We start from the raw sequence: 15,512 nt of genomic DNA on the forward strand, positions 1-15,512 counted from the left end.
GTACTTGGCAAGTCTCTCTACCTTTGCAGTAGAGTAGAAGACATAACTTAATGCAACAAAGTGTGCATTACCTGGAAAAGCTGGTTCACACTCAAAAAGTTTCCAGAAGCACCACTCTCAGGCATGGCACACACCAGAGCCCACTAAAGTCAGTCACCAAGCATCTTCTCCAAAGTCATTATCACAACAGACTGAAAAAAGGATGCTGATGATTTTATTTGTTTTCTCTTGTGCCATATTACCTTGCAGATCTTCTGGGCATGAGCTCCAGATAAACTGCCTCCAAATACAGTAAAATCCTGAAGGTAAAGCAAATTTTCAGATTAGGGAAAGGATAATTTCAGTAAAATGTTGTCAGTTATTGCCAATAAACAATCCAATCCTACAGTGCTCTGTATTTGGTATGCTGCTTCAAAGTAACTGATTCTCTCAGCACAGCCTGCAGATCACCCCAGCTCAACACAAGCCTCCTTTACAAGGAGGAAATACAAACCTGGACACACGTCACCATTCCAGTCTCATGAGTTATGTCCAGGAGTTATTATTCTTCCAGGGGTGCTGTAGGAACTATGTCAGGCAAAAGGCCCAAGCAGACAGATCTCTAACAAGCCCTGGGACTGATCCAGAAAAAGAGGATATTGATACCTACTGGCATAAACAGAGCCCAGAGCCAGCTCCTGGGGAGCTTCTCTGCTGCATTCCCACTTAGTCTTACTGCCAAAGAAGCCCCAAAAACTGTGTGGACAGAGTCAGCAGGGCTATGACTAACAGTTGAACAGAAAAGGTTGGTTATCTCAGGAGGAAGCTTAATTTGGAGGGAAGAAGGTCTTTAAATACATAAAGGGAGGGGTGTATCATGAAGGGGCACTCTTAAATTCTACAAACACAAAATGAGCCCCCTACTTGTGTTCTAAAACCAATGTTTGTGTTTGGTTCCTCTCCACATGTCCAGGTCCATGTAACATTGTCTCTCCTTGGAAGGAGCACATCCAAGACAAAAAAGGCAGAGGGTAGCCTTGCTCCAAGGAAACACAGCAACAGTCACTTTGGCCACGAAAGCAAAGGGAACAAAGGTACTTTGTGGCCCAGAACAGAGCAACACTTACTCATGATCTGAAAGAAAGCCTTTCTTGCACAGTGAGTGACCAAGATAAGTCTCTACCTAAGATGTTTCCTCTGAAATACTTTTATTTTAATATAAAATATATATATCTATAAACATAGAAAGTATATTTTATCTATTTATATGCTATAACAAGCTTTTTTGCTTATTTTTGTCTGAAGGTGCTCTGCTTCCTCCCACAGGTACATTGCTACATGGCCACAGTGAACTATTGTGAACTTATTTCAAAGGCTAAGTTCACACTATTTAAAAACAAGTAAAACTTTACCTGACTGAAAACATAAGCTAGTCTCCCATTAATCCGTCCACGGCCAGTCACCACGCTGTCACCAGGATACTGCAATAAAAACAGATAAATTAACTGAAAAATAACAGATAGGAAAAAAATCAAAGCAACAATGATGTCCACTAAAACTTCCACAAACTTCTACTAAGACAAAGCAAAGACTGATTTCCTGGGAGATCTCCTCTTCCATGTTTGCAGTGGGGGCTCCACAAAGATTTTCCTCAGCTGTGAAAAGGAAAACTAGAAGTAATACATAATGAAGATGTGATATTAGAGTAAAGATCAGTGAACTTAGCAATTTCCCTTCAAATTTAAACCCGGAAATTAAGGCAAATGGAATTTGGCATTAATTTGGCATAATGGAAATAAGGCATCTGGAATTAAGGCAAATCATGCCCTCAGAGATAGGATGTACCTTTTTTCAGGTCTAGCTGATATTTTTGAAAGAATGAACATAGTGCACAAACCTCTGAGGTGTTGATACAGGATAAAAAACAAACCTGGACAGGTCCAAAAATATAATTGCAGTCACCTCAAATGCTTGAATTTGACATGTCCCATTTTCCACCCTGTAAATAAGGGAAGAAAGAACTGGCCAAGGAAATGGAGCCTGTGAGTCTTAAAATGTGCTTCATCTACATTATATCACTTTCTAGTAAAGAAAATATATAGAAGTCTTTCAAGACAACAGTGGAAAAGGAACTTTACTGGGCTGCCAGTAAAAAAAGGTAATTTCAGGCACTGAAGTACTTTTTGTGGTTTGGTACTAAAAAAGAAAAAAAAAGGAAATAAGAAGAAGGGAAGTGTGTGATGCAGGGCCCACTCTAAGGGCCATTTATGTCCAGGTGCTTTGTTGTCAGGAAGGTCACAGGTGTGACCTTTTCTCAGGCTCCACAGCACTGCTCTCAGCCCCTGGCATACACAGCAGCAGCACATACCTGTACTTCAGCCACTGTCAACGTGCAGGTGACTCCCAAAAAGGCCCAGCAGCCTGGATGTGAGCACAAGTCCTACCCTACCCTCAAAAAGTTCCAGGGACACTAAGAAATGCAATGCTAAACTAATAATCCAGCTCAGTGGCCACAGTTAGGTCATCTGTTGTGAAACTGTGCACTGTAAACACAATCTGCAGCTCACTGAAGGGTGAATTCTGAAGCACAAGGGAAAAAATAACTCTCCTGTGATACCCAGGACTCTGCTGCCCCTCCTATTTTCAGAAACAGCAATTTGTTATCAACAGTGTGGGATGCAGCATGGAGTAACGAGAAGCAACACGGCAGTTATTTGAGTTTGCTGGGGAACAGGGCAGAAAAAAACAGGAAAAAACATGATTGCTCTGCTATTCTAGGAGGTGAGCAGGTCTAACACAACATCTTGTTTGACACAACAAACAAATCCTTCACCTTTGCCGTTCCCAGTGCCCCTGCTGGAACCATGCTTCCCCCTCCCTTAGCCACAGGCTGCAATCCTACAACCTGAAGGACTGCAACCCAATGAACTGGTTTAAGAACTGCACTAACAGATGCTATAGTCACTGTGTGCAGCACAGGGCACACACAGAGCAGCTCTTCACCCTACACCACAAGCCACAGCAAACAGCCTTTGGCTACAGGAAGATTCACAGTTAACAGGAACATCAGCACCAACCACTGACATCCCAGCAGCTCACTGGTCCCTTCCACCAAACCACAACTGAACACTTTTCCCAGGTAGCACATTATCAGGCATCAGTGTTATGATGAGAGATTTTGGGGAGCCACGGATTTTCCCAGTGTGTGTTTAACTCCCTGTACCATGTTGGTTTAGGACACATGGCCAGGAAGTGCCTCAGCAAGAAGGATGCAACTGACTAACAGCAGGACAAATGCTGGGACTTCCAAACATCCAGATCAGATTGTAAGGCCTTAAAGGATTTTATGACTGTAGTTTGGCAGGCATAAATACAGATCTGAGTTGTTTCATCTAGTAACTCTAATCCTGCCTGAAGGGAAGCAGAAGTATCTACCCTGATTTGTTCCTCATATCTGATCTGACTGACAAAATTGCACCAACAAAGCTCTGCAGCCTCCTCTACTGTTTAAAATGCAAATCTAAGACAATTTCAGGAAGGTATTTGGTCCAAACAGAAGACATTATAAAAAATGCATCAAGTTTAGACAACAGAAAACACTGTAAGCTGTTAAATGGAAACTGAGAGTGATTAGGGCAAATTTACAAAATAAAATTATACATAAAAAAAACCAAATAGAAATCACATGTGAACAGAAGAGCCCAGTTTCAACCAGTGGACTGGCTGCACAGCAGAGGACACTGAAACAAGAGTTTTATGACATAAAACTACCTTATTCTTACTGGAGTCCATCCCAAAGTCAGTACACCTGTGTTCCACAAACATGTCATATTCATCAAAACTGTCGGGGTCCAGCAGCAGCAGAATTCGTTCCCTTGCTGTCAGTTTTCCCTGAAACAGAGGAAACAACAATTAACAGTCATCAGGTGGTTCTGGCTGTTTGCTGACCCCCAGCAGGTGCAGTTTAATCAAGCAAAACCTCACTTAATCTGCTATACTGCTCCATTAAGCAACTGCAGGCCCCCAAAGCTGGAAATAGCCTGTGTAGTGATTATCCTCCTCAAAAACAAACATAATGCAAGCCAGACTCTGAAAAGAAGGCTGACTGTTGGAGCAGCACTACCACAGGAGAAAGGAAACAATCTCAGAGACTTTCCAATGGGACAAAAATGCATCACAGCTATTTTTGCCTACACATATAAAAGCTGCCATTAAGGCCTTTTTTCTATTCTTTACCTTCCACAGCTAGACCAGTCCTCCCCAACAGCACAGGGTTCAATTCACTGCACTTAAATATTATTTGACTACAGTAAATAAGAGGGAAGAAGAAGTGTGACAGCATGCAGGGATCTTCGGACAAAATCCTTGTTCTTTTTCTTGCTGGACAGTTATGGGCAAAAGTAGGGTAAGGGTCAAGAACAGAATCAATTGGCCAGATATGCATGTCCCTTGCCCAGTGTTATATAGTAAAAAATTACTGTAAAGTTCTTTATATCTTAACCTACTAAACAAATCTGTTATTTCCAACCATGGTAAGCATCTGTCTGCAAAGGGCAGGGCACCTGGGTTGTCTCCTTTAGGGGATGATGTGGCTCACACCAGCATGACATTGTAACACAGCTCAGCTTCTACAAAACATCTGACCAGTACACCAAAAAGCTCATGAAAAGCAGCAAATGCAGAAAAGCCTAAGGCAAGACATAGTTTTAGTTTCTATAAAACATAAGCTGTTCCAGGCCTTTGACATGCAGAAGTGCTTGTATATTGGTTGTGTCAGTATCCTGAATGTAACTCAGTGGGACTGAACTCTCTCCAGGTGCTGTATCTCCAGGTGCTGTATAACTGGGGAGGGGCACTGCGGATGGGCAGACTGATCACTGAGGAAGCCCTCATAGGAATAATCATTGCCACCTCCTTAAAACCTACAAGCCACCGTGCTACTACCAGGGCCTTGCACCACACGGAAAAGGTATCCCAGCAAGAGCAATAAACAGAACCAGGAAACCTCTGCTGTAACCCCCCAATCAGCACTGCCCACATTCTGAACGACAGAAGCAGGAGACTAAAAATCCACCTGTTGTCATCCCTCCCACCAGTCTTTTCCTTGTCTAATTTCCATTTTTCTCTTTGGTTTCATCTCAGAGACCAGCTTTAATTTGCAACAGCGGTGTGAAAACGAACCCGTTGCTCAGAAGCGTTAAGCAACCTAGAACTGACTTATCATTGACAGGCAGAAGTTGCAACTCCTGTCTACACTACTACATACGTATTACAGCCAACCTCGGTGACCGCTATGAAGTAAAGGAATTAGTAAAGCAATTGTTCTTTTTTCTACCCACAGAAACAGGCAATGCAGTCTTTAGCGCTGCTTGAGGAAAGCTTCCCGCGAAGGGGCTCCTGCAAGCGCCACGCGAAGCTGAGAGTCCCCAGAGCCGAGCGGAGCCCCGCCGCGCACGGCCTGCCCTCCCCGGCGAGCGTGCGCCCGGCGGCAGCGGGACGGGGCTTTGTCCCCGCCGGCCACCTGCGCTGGGCTCACCCGCTTGTGCTGGGCGTCGATGCGCGCCTGCCCACCGCCGAGCAGCGCGGCGCGGCGCTTCTCCTCGATGCGCTGGGGCACGGGGGGCGGGCGGGCCCCCGAGGCGGCGCGGCCCCGACACAGCCGCACCGCCCGCCGCAGCACCCGCACGGCCGCCATGTCCCGGCGCTGCGCCTGCGCGCCCGGCCCGGCCCCGCTCCGCTGCCCGGGTGTCCCGGCTACGGCAGGGCGGTGCGGGGCACGCGGCTCTGCGAGGCCCGGGCAGGGCCGCTGCCCGAGCCCAGCTCTCCGCGGCCGGGTTGTTCATCGCTGTCGTCTGTGCGCAGAGACCAGCAAAGAGAACCCATCAGCTTTTCCCCCTTTTCCTGCGTGCCCGAGAGATTGGTGGCGCTTCAGAAGTGGGGAAGGCAAGCAGAGGTGTCAGTTCGCAAGATTAGCTGTCCTCTCTTTGTTCCAAATGCCAGAAAGTCTTTGTTAGAAAAACAGTCCTTGTGACACACCGGCACCGTTCCCTGCCGCCTCCCATGAAGAGGCACCGTGGCTCTTGTCACGGTACACCTTGGGACGGAAGAGGCAAATCAAAGGAGCGGGTCAGGATGCGCGGGGAATACACAGCGCACACAGCCAGCGAGTGCCCGAGCTGCAGTGTATCCGCAATCCAGAGATCTGATGTCATCGCCTCCCAGGCAGTTCTCCAGTGTGCAGTCGCGGCCATCTGTGCAGCAGATCATTTGCTACCCCTGCAGGCCACCTCCGACACCGACCACCAACCAACCACCGGCCAGTTCCACGGAGGACGAGGTGAATATTGCCCACATACATGAAATGCACGAGCATGGCCCTGTAGATACCACAAGTCTGAGGAACCTCCAAGAATGGAAATTCTTGGATTACATGGCATGTATAAGCTGTTCTACGATAATTCATTTTGAAAAGGCTCTCAGGCTGCAGTCCAGCGTCCTACTCAGAGCAGACTCAGCACTGAATTCACAGCAGTTTTCTTAAGGCTTTTGTCAGTTGGATCTTAAAAGTCTGCAAGGACAGAGACTGGCACACCTTTCCCAGTCCGGGTTCCAGTGCCTGATTGGCTCCATGGGGAACCGATTTACCCCCCGACCCGTTCTACTCAGTAGCAACCTGCCCTGTTTCAGTTTAGGACAGCTGCCTCTTGTCCTCTGACTGTGCCCTTCAGCCAGGAGGGGTTAGTTGAGGTGACAGCCACAGGCTTTCCAGGACCAGAAAGCAGCTGCTAGGGATGTCCCCAGTGTCCACTGCAGGCTAACAAAGATAAAGCCCAGTCTCCCACCTCTCCTCCTGGGGCAAATGCTCCAGCCCTTCACCATCATGCTGCCCCTCCTCACCATGATGTGCTAGCCTGGACACAGCTGTATAGCAAGAGATCCTGTCATCCTTATCCTTTCCCAGGGTAAGACACCTGACATACACTGCTCTTACCACAGAACCCCCCACTTTGTCACCAGAAGGCACTGAGGTTGGTCACACGATTTATTCCTGGTTAATCTATGCTGGCTATTCAAAATCACCTTCTCCATGTGACTACAAAAGGTATCCAAGAACACTTGTGCCAGGGCTTTCCTCCCAGACCAAACTGAAGGGGATCACCTTACAGTCCCAGGATTTCTGTAGATGGGAGTAACCGCAGCCTTTCCCCAGCCATTAGGGATCTCCCTGATCTCCATGACCTTTCAAAGGTAACTGTGGCATCACTGCAACACCTGCCAACTCTCTCCACCCACTTGGGTCATCCTGTCTGGTCCCCCAGAATGTGTCAAACTTTCTCAGTAGCTGCTGACTCAATCACCCCCAGGATAGGAGCCCTCTCCTTGAGCACTGCTTGCAAGCACAAAGGTCTGAGGAGATCTTGGCAGTGAAGACCAGGACAAGAAAGGCACCAAGCACCTTAGCCCACACACTGCTGAGCAGGAGGCTGTTTCAGCCCCCAGCCAGAGTAGCTGTAGGATGCCAGCTGCATTCCTGACCTATCTGTGAGACAGCTGCTCCTCAGCAGCAGACAAACAGGAATTTCACCCTCCCCACTCAGGAAGTTTCTCCTGGTCACAAAACAGCCCAGGCAGAAATCAGACCACAGATATTTGAAGAAAAAGCCTCCACTATCCCCCTCAGGTGGGTTCAGCATCACTCAGGCTCCCTGCAAAAGCTTCTTCATTAAAAATACCCTCAAAAGAACAGCTCTGCAACTTCAGAAATGAAAATAACCACTATTCAGAACATGGATCATATGCAAAAGAGGTTGGGAATCTGCATTCTGGGAACAAAGGGGTTTCAAAAAGCCCCATCCTGTACGACAAGGCTGGTATGGCAAGGGAAACCAGCAGAGGCAAAAGGGCACTCTTTGGACAGTTGAAGTTCAGCCTAATAGAAGAGTAGAGAGGGAAACAAAATTGTCAGGAGTTGCAGGTTATATGTTAAAAAACAGGGTGAAGGCACAAAAAAATAGTTTTAGGAGCAACTTGCTGGAAGTATGAAAACTAGTGAATTCTTTTTCAAATACTTAAGAAGGAAGCACACCAGATATTCTGGCAATAAGACAAACCAAGATTAAAGGGATTGTTCAGACTATCCAACAGAAAAAAAATAATTATTATTTCTGGTTTGTTTTATCTGAATTCAGTGCAAAGAACTTGAGAAGATTTCTGGGCTAAAAAGCCTTTTCTTTCTTGGGTTTTTACTTGGATGTTTACTGCATATACTGAAAGTCTTGTTTCACCCCAAAGAGCACTAGATTAAGTTACAGAACAAATCCTTCAGGACCAAAATGTTTTCACCTCAGTGTTATAAGATCCTTCAGAGATAACTCGCTTAAATATACAGTCTCTTGCAAAAAACTCCTATGGCAGGTGGCTATTGCAATGTCAGTTTTTAAGGTAGGCATTAATGGACCTAAAAAAATGTTAAACCTGTAAATCCAATATAAATTATGAAGCAAAATTCCAAAAAAGCCCACCAACCCAACCCACAAAACCCAGTATTAGCAAACACATAAGCAGGACATACTGGGGAGCACTTGGCAGAGATTTTGTACAGAGATTCCTGCCATGCACAACTAGTGGCTTTATTTACTGAAGTCAAACATAAAAGGGAGATCCTGTTCATATAGTAACTCGGATTTCCAGAGGCCCTTGAGAATGTCCCTGATTAGGAGCTCTTGAAAGTAAGTTGTCATTAGATTAAAAGGAACCCAACTCACAGAGCTCAGAGAGAAATGTAATTCAAGTAGATGTTAAGATGCACTGGGGAAAACCAAATCCCAAGAATACACATCTGTTCATAAAAGGAACAAGTTCACAATACCCCTGCAAAAACATCAGCTCCATTTTCAATAGCAGCCAAAGAGTCAAAAGGTCCTGGACACACTAATGGAGGAGGAATCTAGCTAAGAATATAAAATGGAAGGAGCTGCTGGTCTCTGGGTACGTCTCCAATACATAAATTGCTGAAAGACTGTGCTAGGAAAACATCACTATCTGCTTACAATATTATTACTGTTCCCTACATATTTGTCACCGCCTGCCTTTGGAAGCAGGATACTGGACTCAGCTATGACAGTCATTCTTACAATCCAATATTGCTAGAATTGTCAAGCTAGAGATTGTCACAAGGATGCATCAGAAACTGAAAATTCTCCAGGCAGTTTCTCAAGAAGCCCCCACAATGCAAATCAGTGAAAGAGAAGCAAGTATTTTGAGGCCAAATCCAGTTACAAGAGGACTTTAAACCATGAGAAGACAGTCTCCTGATATTCAATTTTTCCATATTCAGTCAAATAGTAATTTGTGTTTGGTTTTCGTAAACAGAAGCAGGGAATAAAACCCAGTTCCATAAATCAATTTGTATTCCTGCAGGGAGCCACCCAAGGTCATCAAAGTCAGCTGATTTGTTTAAATCAGAGGAGTAAATCAGGTATGTAAGAGGTACATTCTTGTTGTATGCATGGTAGGATTCTCCCTAAACACAAATTAAACTGGAGCACATGCAGAGTTGAACCAGTATTTCTGCATTAGCAGTTTGGCTCAGAATCAGCTCAACTATTTAGTGCTAATCCTAGATCATCTCTACTTGCTCTGGGCTGTTCCACAGTGAGAGTCCTGTTCTGACAAACCCCCACACTCCTGGACACACAGGTTTTGAGCAGACTCACAACCCACATCACAGATGAGATGGGCACTCACAAAAGGAGCAGATCTCCTCCAGAACTTGATTTATAGATACTAAGGCCAGAAGTGACTGCTGTGATTACATCAGACATGCTGTACAACATGAGACTGTCTCAGTAAGATATTCTATGAATTACATATTTTAATCACCTATCAAATACTTGCATTGCATTGTTAAATGGAGAACTTCATATTCTCTGTTTGATTCAGTGAAGTAATCAGAGTGTACTGACTCTCAAAAAAGCCTGTCAGAAGGCCTCCAAGTAAAGATAAAGTGTTTGTCAGGAAGTCACTACAAAAGACCTATTGAAAGATGTAGCTGCAGTCTTACAGCTTCAGAATAAGGAAAAGCACCGAGGGGCTTAACCATCTATCTGTCATCAGGCACAAGACTCCTCACTACAGGGCATCAGAAATGCTGCAGTCAAAAAAGAGCTGCACAGAGGACATATGGATCTAAGAAGCCAGCTTTAGGAAGTCACAGTAATACTTATTTGTCTGGACTGGGAGCAAGGCAGTTAAGGAAAAAAGTAAAGCCAGTGTTTGCCAGCAGCTCTTGTGGCCCACTTAGAAGTAAGCCCCAAAAGAGAAAGGCCAGAATGGCTCTGCTTAAGTGATAGTACTAAAATAACCACCAAGCTAAAAATTTATTTTTTGAAACCCTGTGTGAGTTTCTGTAGTACTTCTCAGCCTCACAGCTCAGCGGGCAGTAGGGAAGAGCACAATGCTCCTGGAAGCAAAAGTCAATAGCCAGCTCACTTATGCCAATTAATTTATGCAAATGCAGGACTTGCTCACATGCCCCTCCCAAACCTGAGCTGGCAAACAGGTGTAAGAGCTACAGCAGGAGTAGAGCAGTACTTCACCTGGACTGACAGAGGGCACAGGATCCTCCTAGCATATAGAAACCAACAAGAACCCCCACCCTAAACAAGCAATAGCTGTCTTTGGATTTACAGCTCTATATCCAGAGAAGAATTTGAATTTCTTTGTTTAACAACATCAGAAAAACATTAACAGCTTCAGTGAGGGAGGTGGACTGCTGTGAGCTCTATCAATGCCCTCCTTCTTCTATGCTTCTGACATGCATACTGGGAATCTGTGTTGTGACACTTTGGAAAGGTAAGCTAAACAGATTTTTTTCATTAGCTGCAATATAAAGTTCACTCACATGGCTCATGTAAGTACAACTGTAAGGCAAAAACAATTGAAAAAGGGGATTTGATCTCACCTGACAGAACTTCAGAGTTACACATATGTACCTCTTGACTTCTGCTTATACAATTTAGTAACAACAGGAGGAATTTGATTAAAGATCTAATACCATATGCAAAATGCACGTACTTGATGCTGAGTCAAATAGAACAATTACTAGGCCAGACATGCTCACACAGCTGAAGAAAAGCCATTGCAGCTATACCCACTAGCCTGGTACATATTGGGGAAGGGTTGGGAAAACTGAAAGAGAAAGATGTGCTGAACAATAAATGCTTGAGGAGATGCCCTACAAATTTATCCTATGCAAATTCCCTTCAAATATATCACCCAAATGAAGTAGCTGAATTGTGGGTGACTGGCTTGTGGAGAACAAGAGCAAACCCCTTAACAACAGTGATGTAGTAGGTGGGGTTTGTACTGAGATCCCAAGGACCTTAAAATTGTTGGGGAATATTCCTTCACAGGTCCTTGTGAATCCAAACCACAAATAGATTCCTGTTTATTTGCTGTGTGCTTCTGAAAGTGGTATATAGTTAAAAACCACCAAAGAACACCAAAAAAACATAACCCCACACACAGTTATAAAGAACTGGTGGGTCTAACAAGCACTGCTATAAAACTGTACAGCATTGAATATTCCAATGTCCAACAACAGATAACAAATGCTCTGGCTTAGAACAAGGAATTCCTTCTACTAGTAAAGACACAAACTGTATTGCACTATTCCAGTTCTCAACATTAATAATGGAGATGCCTTTTTTGTTTTGTTTCATTCTCTCCAAAAAAAAAAGCTGCTTGCAAAAAAACAGACCCAAATAAAAATGTAGAAATTGGCTTCATCATATGTGGAAGTGAGCTGAATGAAAGGGCCATTGCAATCACTCCTATATATAAAAAGGGTGTCCCTGGTGTTATGGGTGTGAACCTCTCAATTCAAAACCACCAACTCCCAGAGAGGGATGTTGATAACAGATTAGTAAACAACTGGAATGTTTCTAAAAAGCATGGCCACTCTGGAATAATGTAAAAGAATACTTTAGAACACAGAGAAGAAAATTTATTATAGTGATGAAGTCTGTGGTTTGTTCATGAATATAAGAGGGGGGCAAAACCAATGGGCTGGGAGTACCAGTATGCTCTGCTTTACCAGGATTCCAAAGGCATGTCATGGTTGGACACCCCCTGGAATACTTGGGAGTTACAAAACTAAATGGACAATCCTATGAAATAAATTCAAGGTGTATCAAAAAGGCACAAACAAGTGAATTGATGCAGTTTGTACTTCAAGAGCAGTGTCTGCTGGGTCTCATTGGGATGGTAACAAGGGTGAGCAGGTAGCCATGGATCACTTAACAGAGGCCCACAGGCTTTGCAGAGTTATGACAGCCATCCTGAGCTCCTCTGACTGCTTTTGGGCAAAAGCCAGTCTGTGTCTTTCTTAGAAGCTGTGGGGGATGTTTCTTGTTCCTTTCTTCTGCACTTACTGTGATTAGGTGTTTGTTGATGTTTGATTTGTTTTGTTAGTTTGTTGATAGCATCAGCCCAGAAAACAATGTACAGTTGGAACTGTTACAATCCCTCTGGTCCTCCCCTGCCTCTCTTCATGATACTCAAAATGCAGTGACACAGAAGGAAGCCTACATCTAGTCAAACAAGCAAGCAATTAGTGACAAACTTGCCACTGGCAGCAGGCTGAGGGGAAAAAAAACAAACCCCCACCATTTCATTCACATCTAAGCTTTCAGAGGCAGGGTATTGTGCTGACTTGTATTTTTGTTCTACTCAGTTGATACCTTTCCCTTAAAGATGCAGTGCTGTAGGAATCAGACACTTTAGGATGTACGACTTCCACAGCAGAAGGAATTTAACACAGGGAGCTACTTGAACACCTCATGCTCTTTATTATACATTTACAAAGAACTATTCACTGAGATCTAAATGTTTATTCTGTTCAAGTGCTGCAGGGAAGAATCAAAAACTATCACCCAAGGGCCTGGGACATTAACACAGATATCTGTGTTTGGCAGAGTTAATAGGCAGTATTCTAACCTAATCTGAACAAGTTTAGTTTTTCCCAAACACAGCCACCAGCAGAGCATTGATCAGAACTGGAAAATGAAATAACATTTCTATTCCACCCTTATTTTTTCGGTGGAACAACCAGGGGATTTACTCAGTGGTTTATTGAGTGTTTCAGTGCTTGTCCAAAGTTAAACACCTACCACTGGCCAGGGAGACCGGTCTCACAAGGCTGTTAGCATAAGGGAGTAGCAAAGGTGGCTGCTACAGGGGGAAAGGTGAGCCAGGGAGGTAAGAACAAGGTAGTGGTATCAACTACAGTAAGAGTCCCCGTGGTACCTGATTGAGGAGAGCAGAGCAGGGACAGCAGCAGCAAGAAGGGTGAGCCCCTGACCAGCAGCCATCTGCAGCACGGAGCAGGTCCAAGGGTAGATACAGGGTCAGGGATCAGGAAAAGTCCAGCTCTCATGCTTGAAAGAAGCTGCTAAGGCACAGCAGAGAAGGCTCAAGTGGAACTTCTCCCCAGCAGGCTGTTTCTCAGCAGCCTGATGGGGGTCACACAGGTGTAGCACATCAGGGCTGAGCCAGCTCCGGGGGCAGGGAGGCTGCAGAGCTGGGGGGGGGCACTCAACCCCTCACAGTTACTGTCACCACCCCATTTGTCCTAGTGGTCACAAACAGCTGAGGCTCTAACCCACCCTCTTGAGACAGGAGGACTCCTCCTGCAGAATTGTGATGCTGAGAAACTGGAAGAAATTATCAACAGAGGCAAGAAAAGTTACATCTACTGCTTGGAATGCACTATTAGAAATGAACTCAAAGGGTCTGGATAGAAAAAAAGTGAAATCCAGCAGATTAGCCAGCAATAATGGGGAAAAGCACTATGGCCTTCCTCTGGTCTAAAAGGGTATGACCTAGTCAGTCTTGCTACTCTTGCAGTTTCATGTTCTATTATTTTCAAAAGTAATAAATGTTATATAATTTTCAAAAGTAATATTTTTTTTGTAGTTCTAGAGTTGACATTATCTGTCTTGCCTGTACTGCAATTGTTCTTAGGTGAAATCCTAAGATACTCCTTTAGCTCCATCAGTGAGTGCCAGAATGGTGCAGGTTAATGCTGTGGATGGGGATATTGAGGTTTGGCTCTGGGATCCTACTGCTGTCAGCTGCTGAATCCCAGCCTGTGGATGATACTTCAAAAGAGCATATCCCAGAAATTAGAGACTGGACTGGTAAAACTCTGGGTGTTGGGTGTCAAGTAAGTCCCTTGCTTAAGAGCCAGAGCAGCATGAGAGGGAGCCCTGGGACAGACTGAGAGTGTTCAGGACACAGTACCTTCAGAGTTTGCCAGAGGATGTGATACAGGGGGGTGTGTATGAGACTATGGACTTGGTGGGAATTTTCTTGGATGTTATTTCAGTCTGTTGGCTTGGTTCAGCACAGAAAATGTTCCTGGCAGTAAGCTGGAGAAGGAATTGGGCATTTTACAAGCAATAAAACAGCAGGCTGAGGGTAAGAATGAAGATCCTGTGCCTTGGAGTGAAGTCAGGTTGGGAATTCAATGGGTGCAAGGAGTTACAGTCCAGAGATGGCAGAACTGAGTGTTCGCTGGGAGGCAGAAGGGCATTGTAGGTCTGCACAATAACATGGAGATGCAACCACACAGTCTGTGTGGGAACAGTGCCAGGTGCGGAATGAGCTGCTTGATGAGGACAAGTGCTAAATAAGTACTTGGAGTCAAGACCCAAATTCTTGTATTTTATGCGTACACTCATTTTGTTTTGGGCCGGAAAGCTGGGGGGATTCACCACGTGAACAAGGAACTAAAAGGTAGAGGTGGAACTCCTTGATTAGCTTCACATGGGCAACTCTTTAAATGAACACAGAGGGCCAAGTGCGAAAAAGGAGAAGCTCTGTCAAGCAGTTCCCCAAAAGGCCAAACACAGAAGCAGGGAGAAACTGCCCCGTGGTGCTAGCAGTGTTACAAACAGGATCTCGAAGTCTGTGGAACGGCCTTGGTGCTTACATAGGAAATAAAACACATTTCCTCCATAGAAGTCCCGCTGCGCCTATACCTTGGTCATACCTGCCCTCAGCCTGTGCATCCACTGCTGTGCTATACGTGGGGTCCCCGGCACGAACACTTATGGCAGACTTCTGCCCACAGAGCCGTGTGTGGGAGGTTGGCGACGTCCTGAGGGGCTTGTGCGCTCCGAAGCTCCCGCGCCATCTCACCCAAGAGCGGCCGGGCCCCACAGCTCGCCGGACTCGCTCCGTGCCGGCGGAAGGGGCCGTCGTGTCAGCCGGCAGCCCAAGATATTGACAGGCCCGGCCGCAGGTTCCAGCACGGCTTTGAGGGCAGAGGCGGGGCCGCTTCCTCAGCCCGAGCGGAGACGCTCGCCATGACAGGGGCGGGACGCGGCGTCCGCGCCCGGCCGCCGTGAGGGGGCAAAGCCGAGAACACGGCGGGGCGGGGGGCGCGGGGCGGTGCGCGAGCCCAGGGCCGGGCCCCCCTGTCCGCCGGGAGCGCGCGGGGCCCGCGGCGGGCGCTGAGGCGGCGCGCG

At 45.7% G+C, this 15,512-nt stretch overlaps 1 protein-coding gene across 3 annotated transcripts in view; it reads right to left on the reverse strand.

The window, feature by feature from the left end:
* Positions 1 to 15,176, reverse strand: part of PCCB (propionyl-CoA carboxylase subunit beta) — a 32,622-nt gene extending 17,446 nt beyond the window's left edge. For 2 of the 3 annotated variants that reach the window (XM_062499216.1, XM_062499215.1), the window contains exons 1-4: positions 5,516 to 5,674; positions 3,751 to 3,870; positions 1,392 to 1,460; positions 243 to 299 (exon numbers count right to left, since the gene is read on the reverse strand). In XM_062499216.1, coding sequence (XP_062355200.1) covers positions 243 to 299; positions 1,392 to 1,460; positions 3,751 to 3,870; positions 5,516 to 5,674 — 405 coding nt within the window. Of the gene's footprint in view, positions 1 to 242; positions 300 to 1,391; positions 1,461 to 3,750; positions 3,871 to 5,515; positions 5,675 to 15,034 lie in introns of those variants that run through there. The other variant, XM_062499217.1, reaches the window with a different exon arrangement.
* Positions 15,177 to 15,512: the final 336 nt, after the last annotated feature.

Source organism: Cinclus cinclus, chromosome 10 (assembly GCF_963662255.1).
Source record: "Cinclus cinclus chromosome 10, bCinCin1.1, whole genome shotgun sequence".
In the NCBI taxonomy this organism is placed as follows: domain Eukaryota; kingdom Metazoa; phylum Chordata; class Aves; order Passeriformes; family Cinclidae; genus Cinclus; species Cinclus cinclus.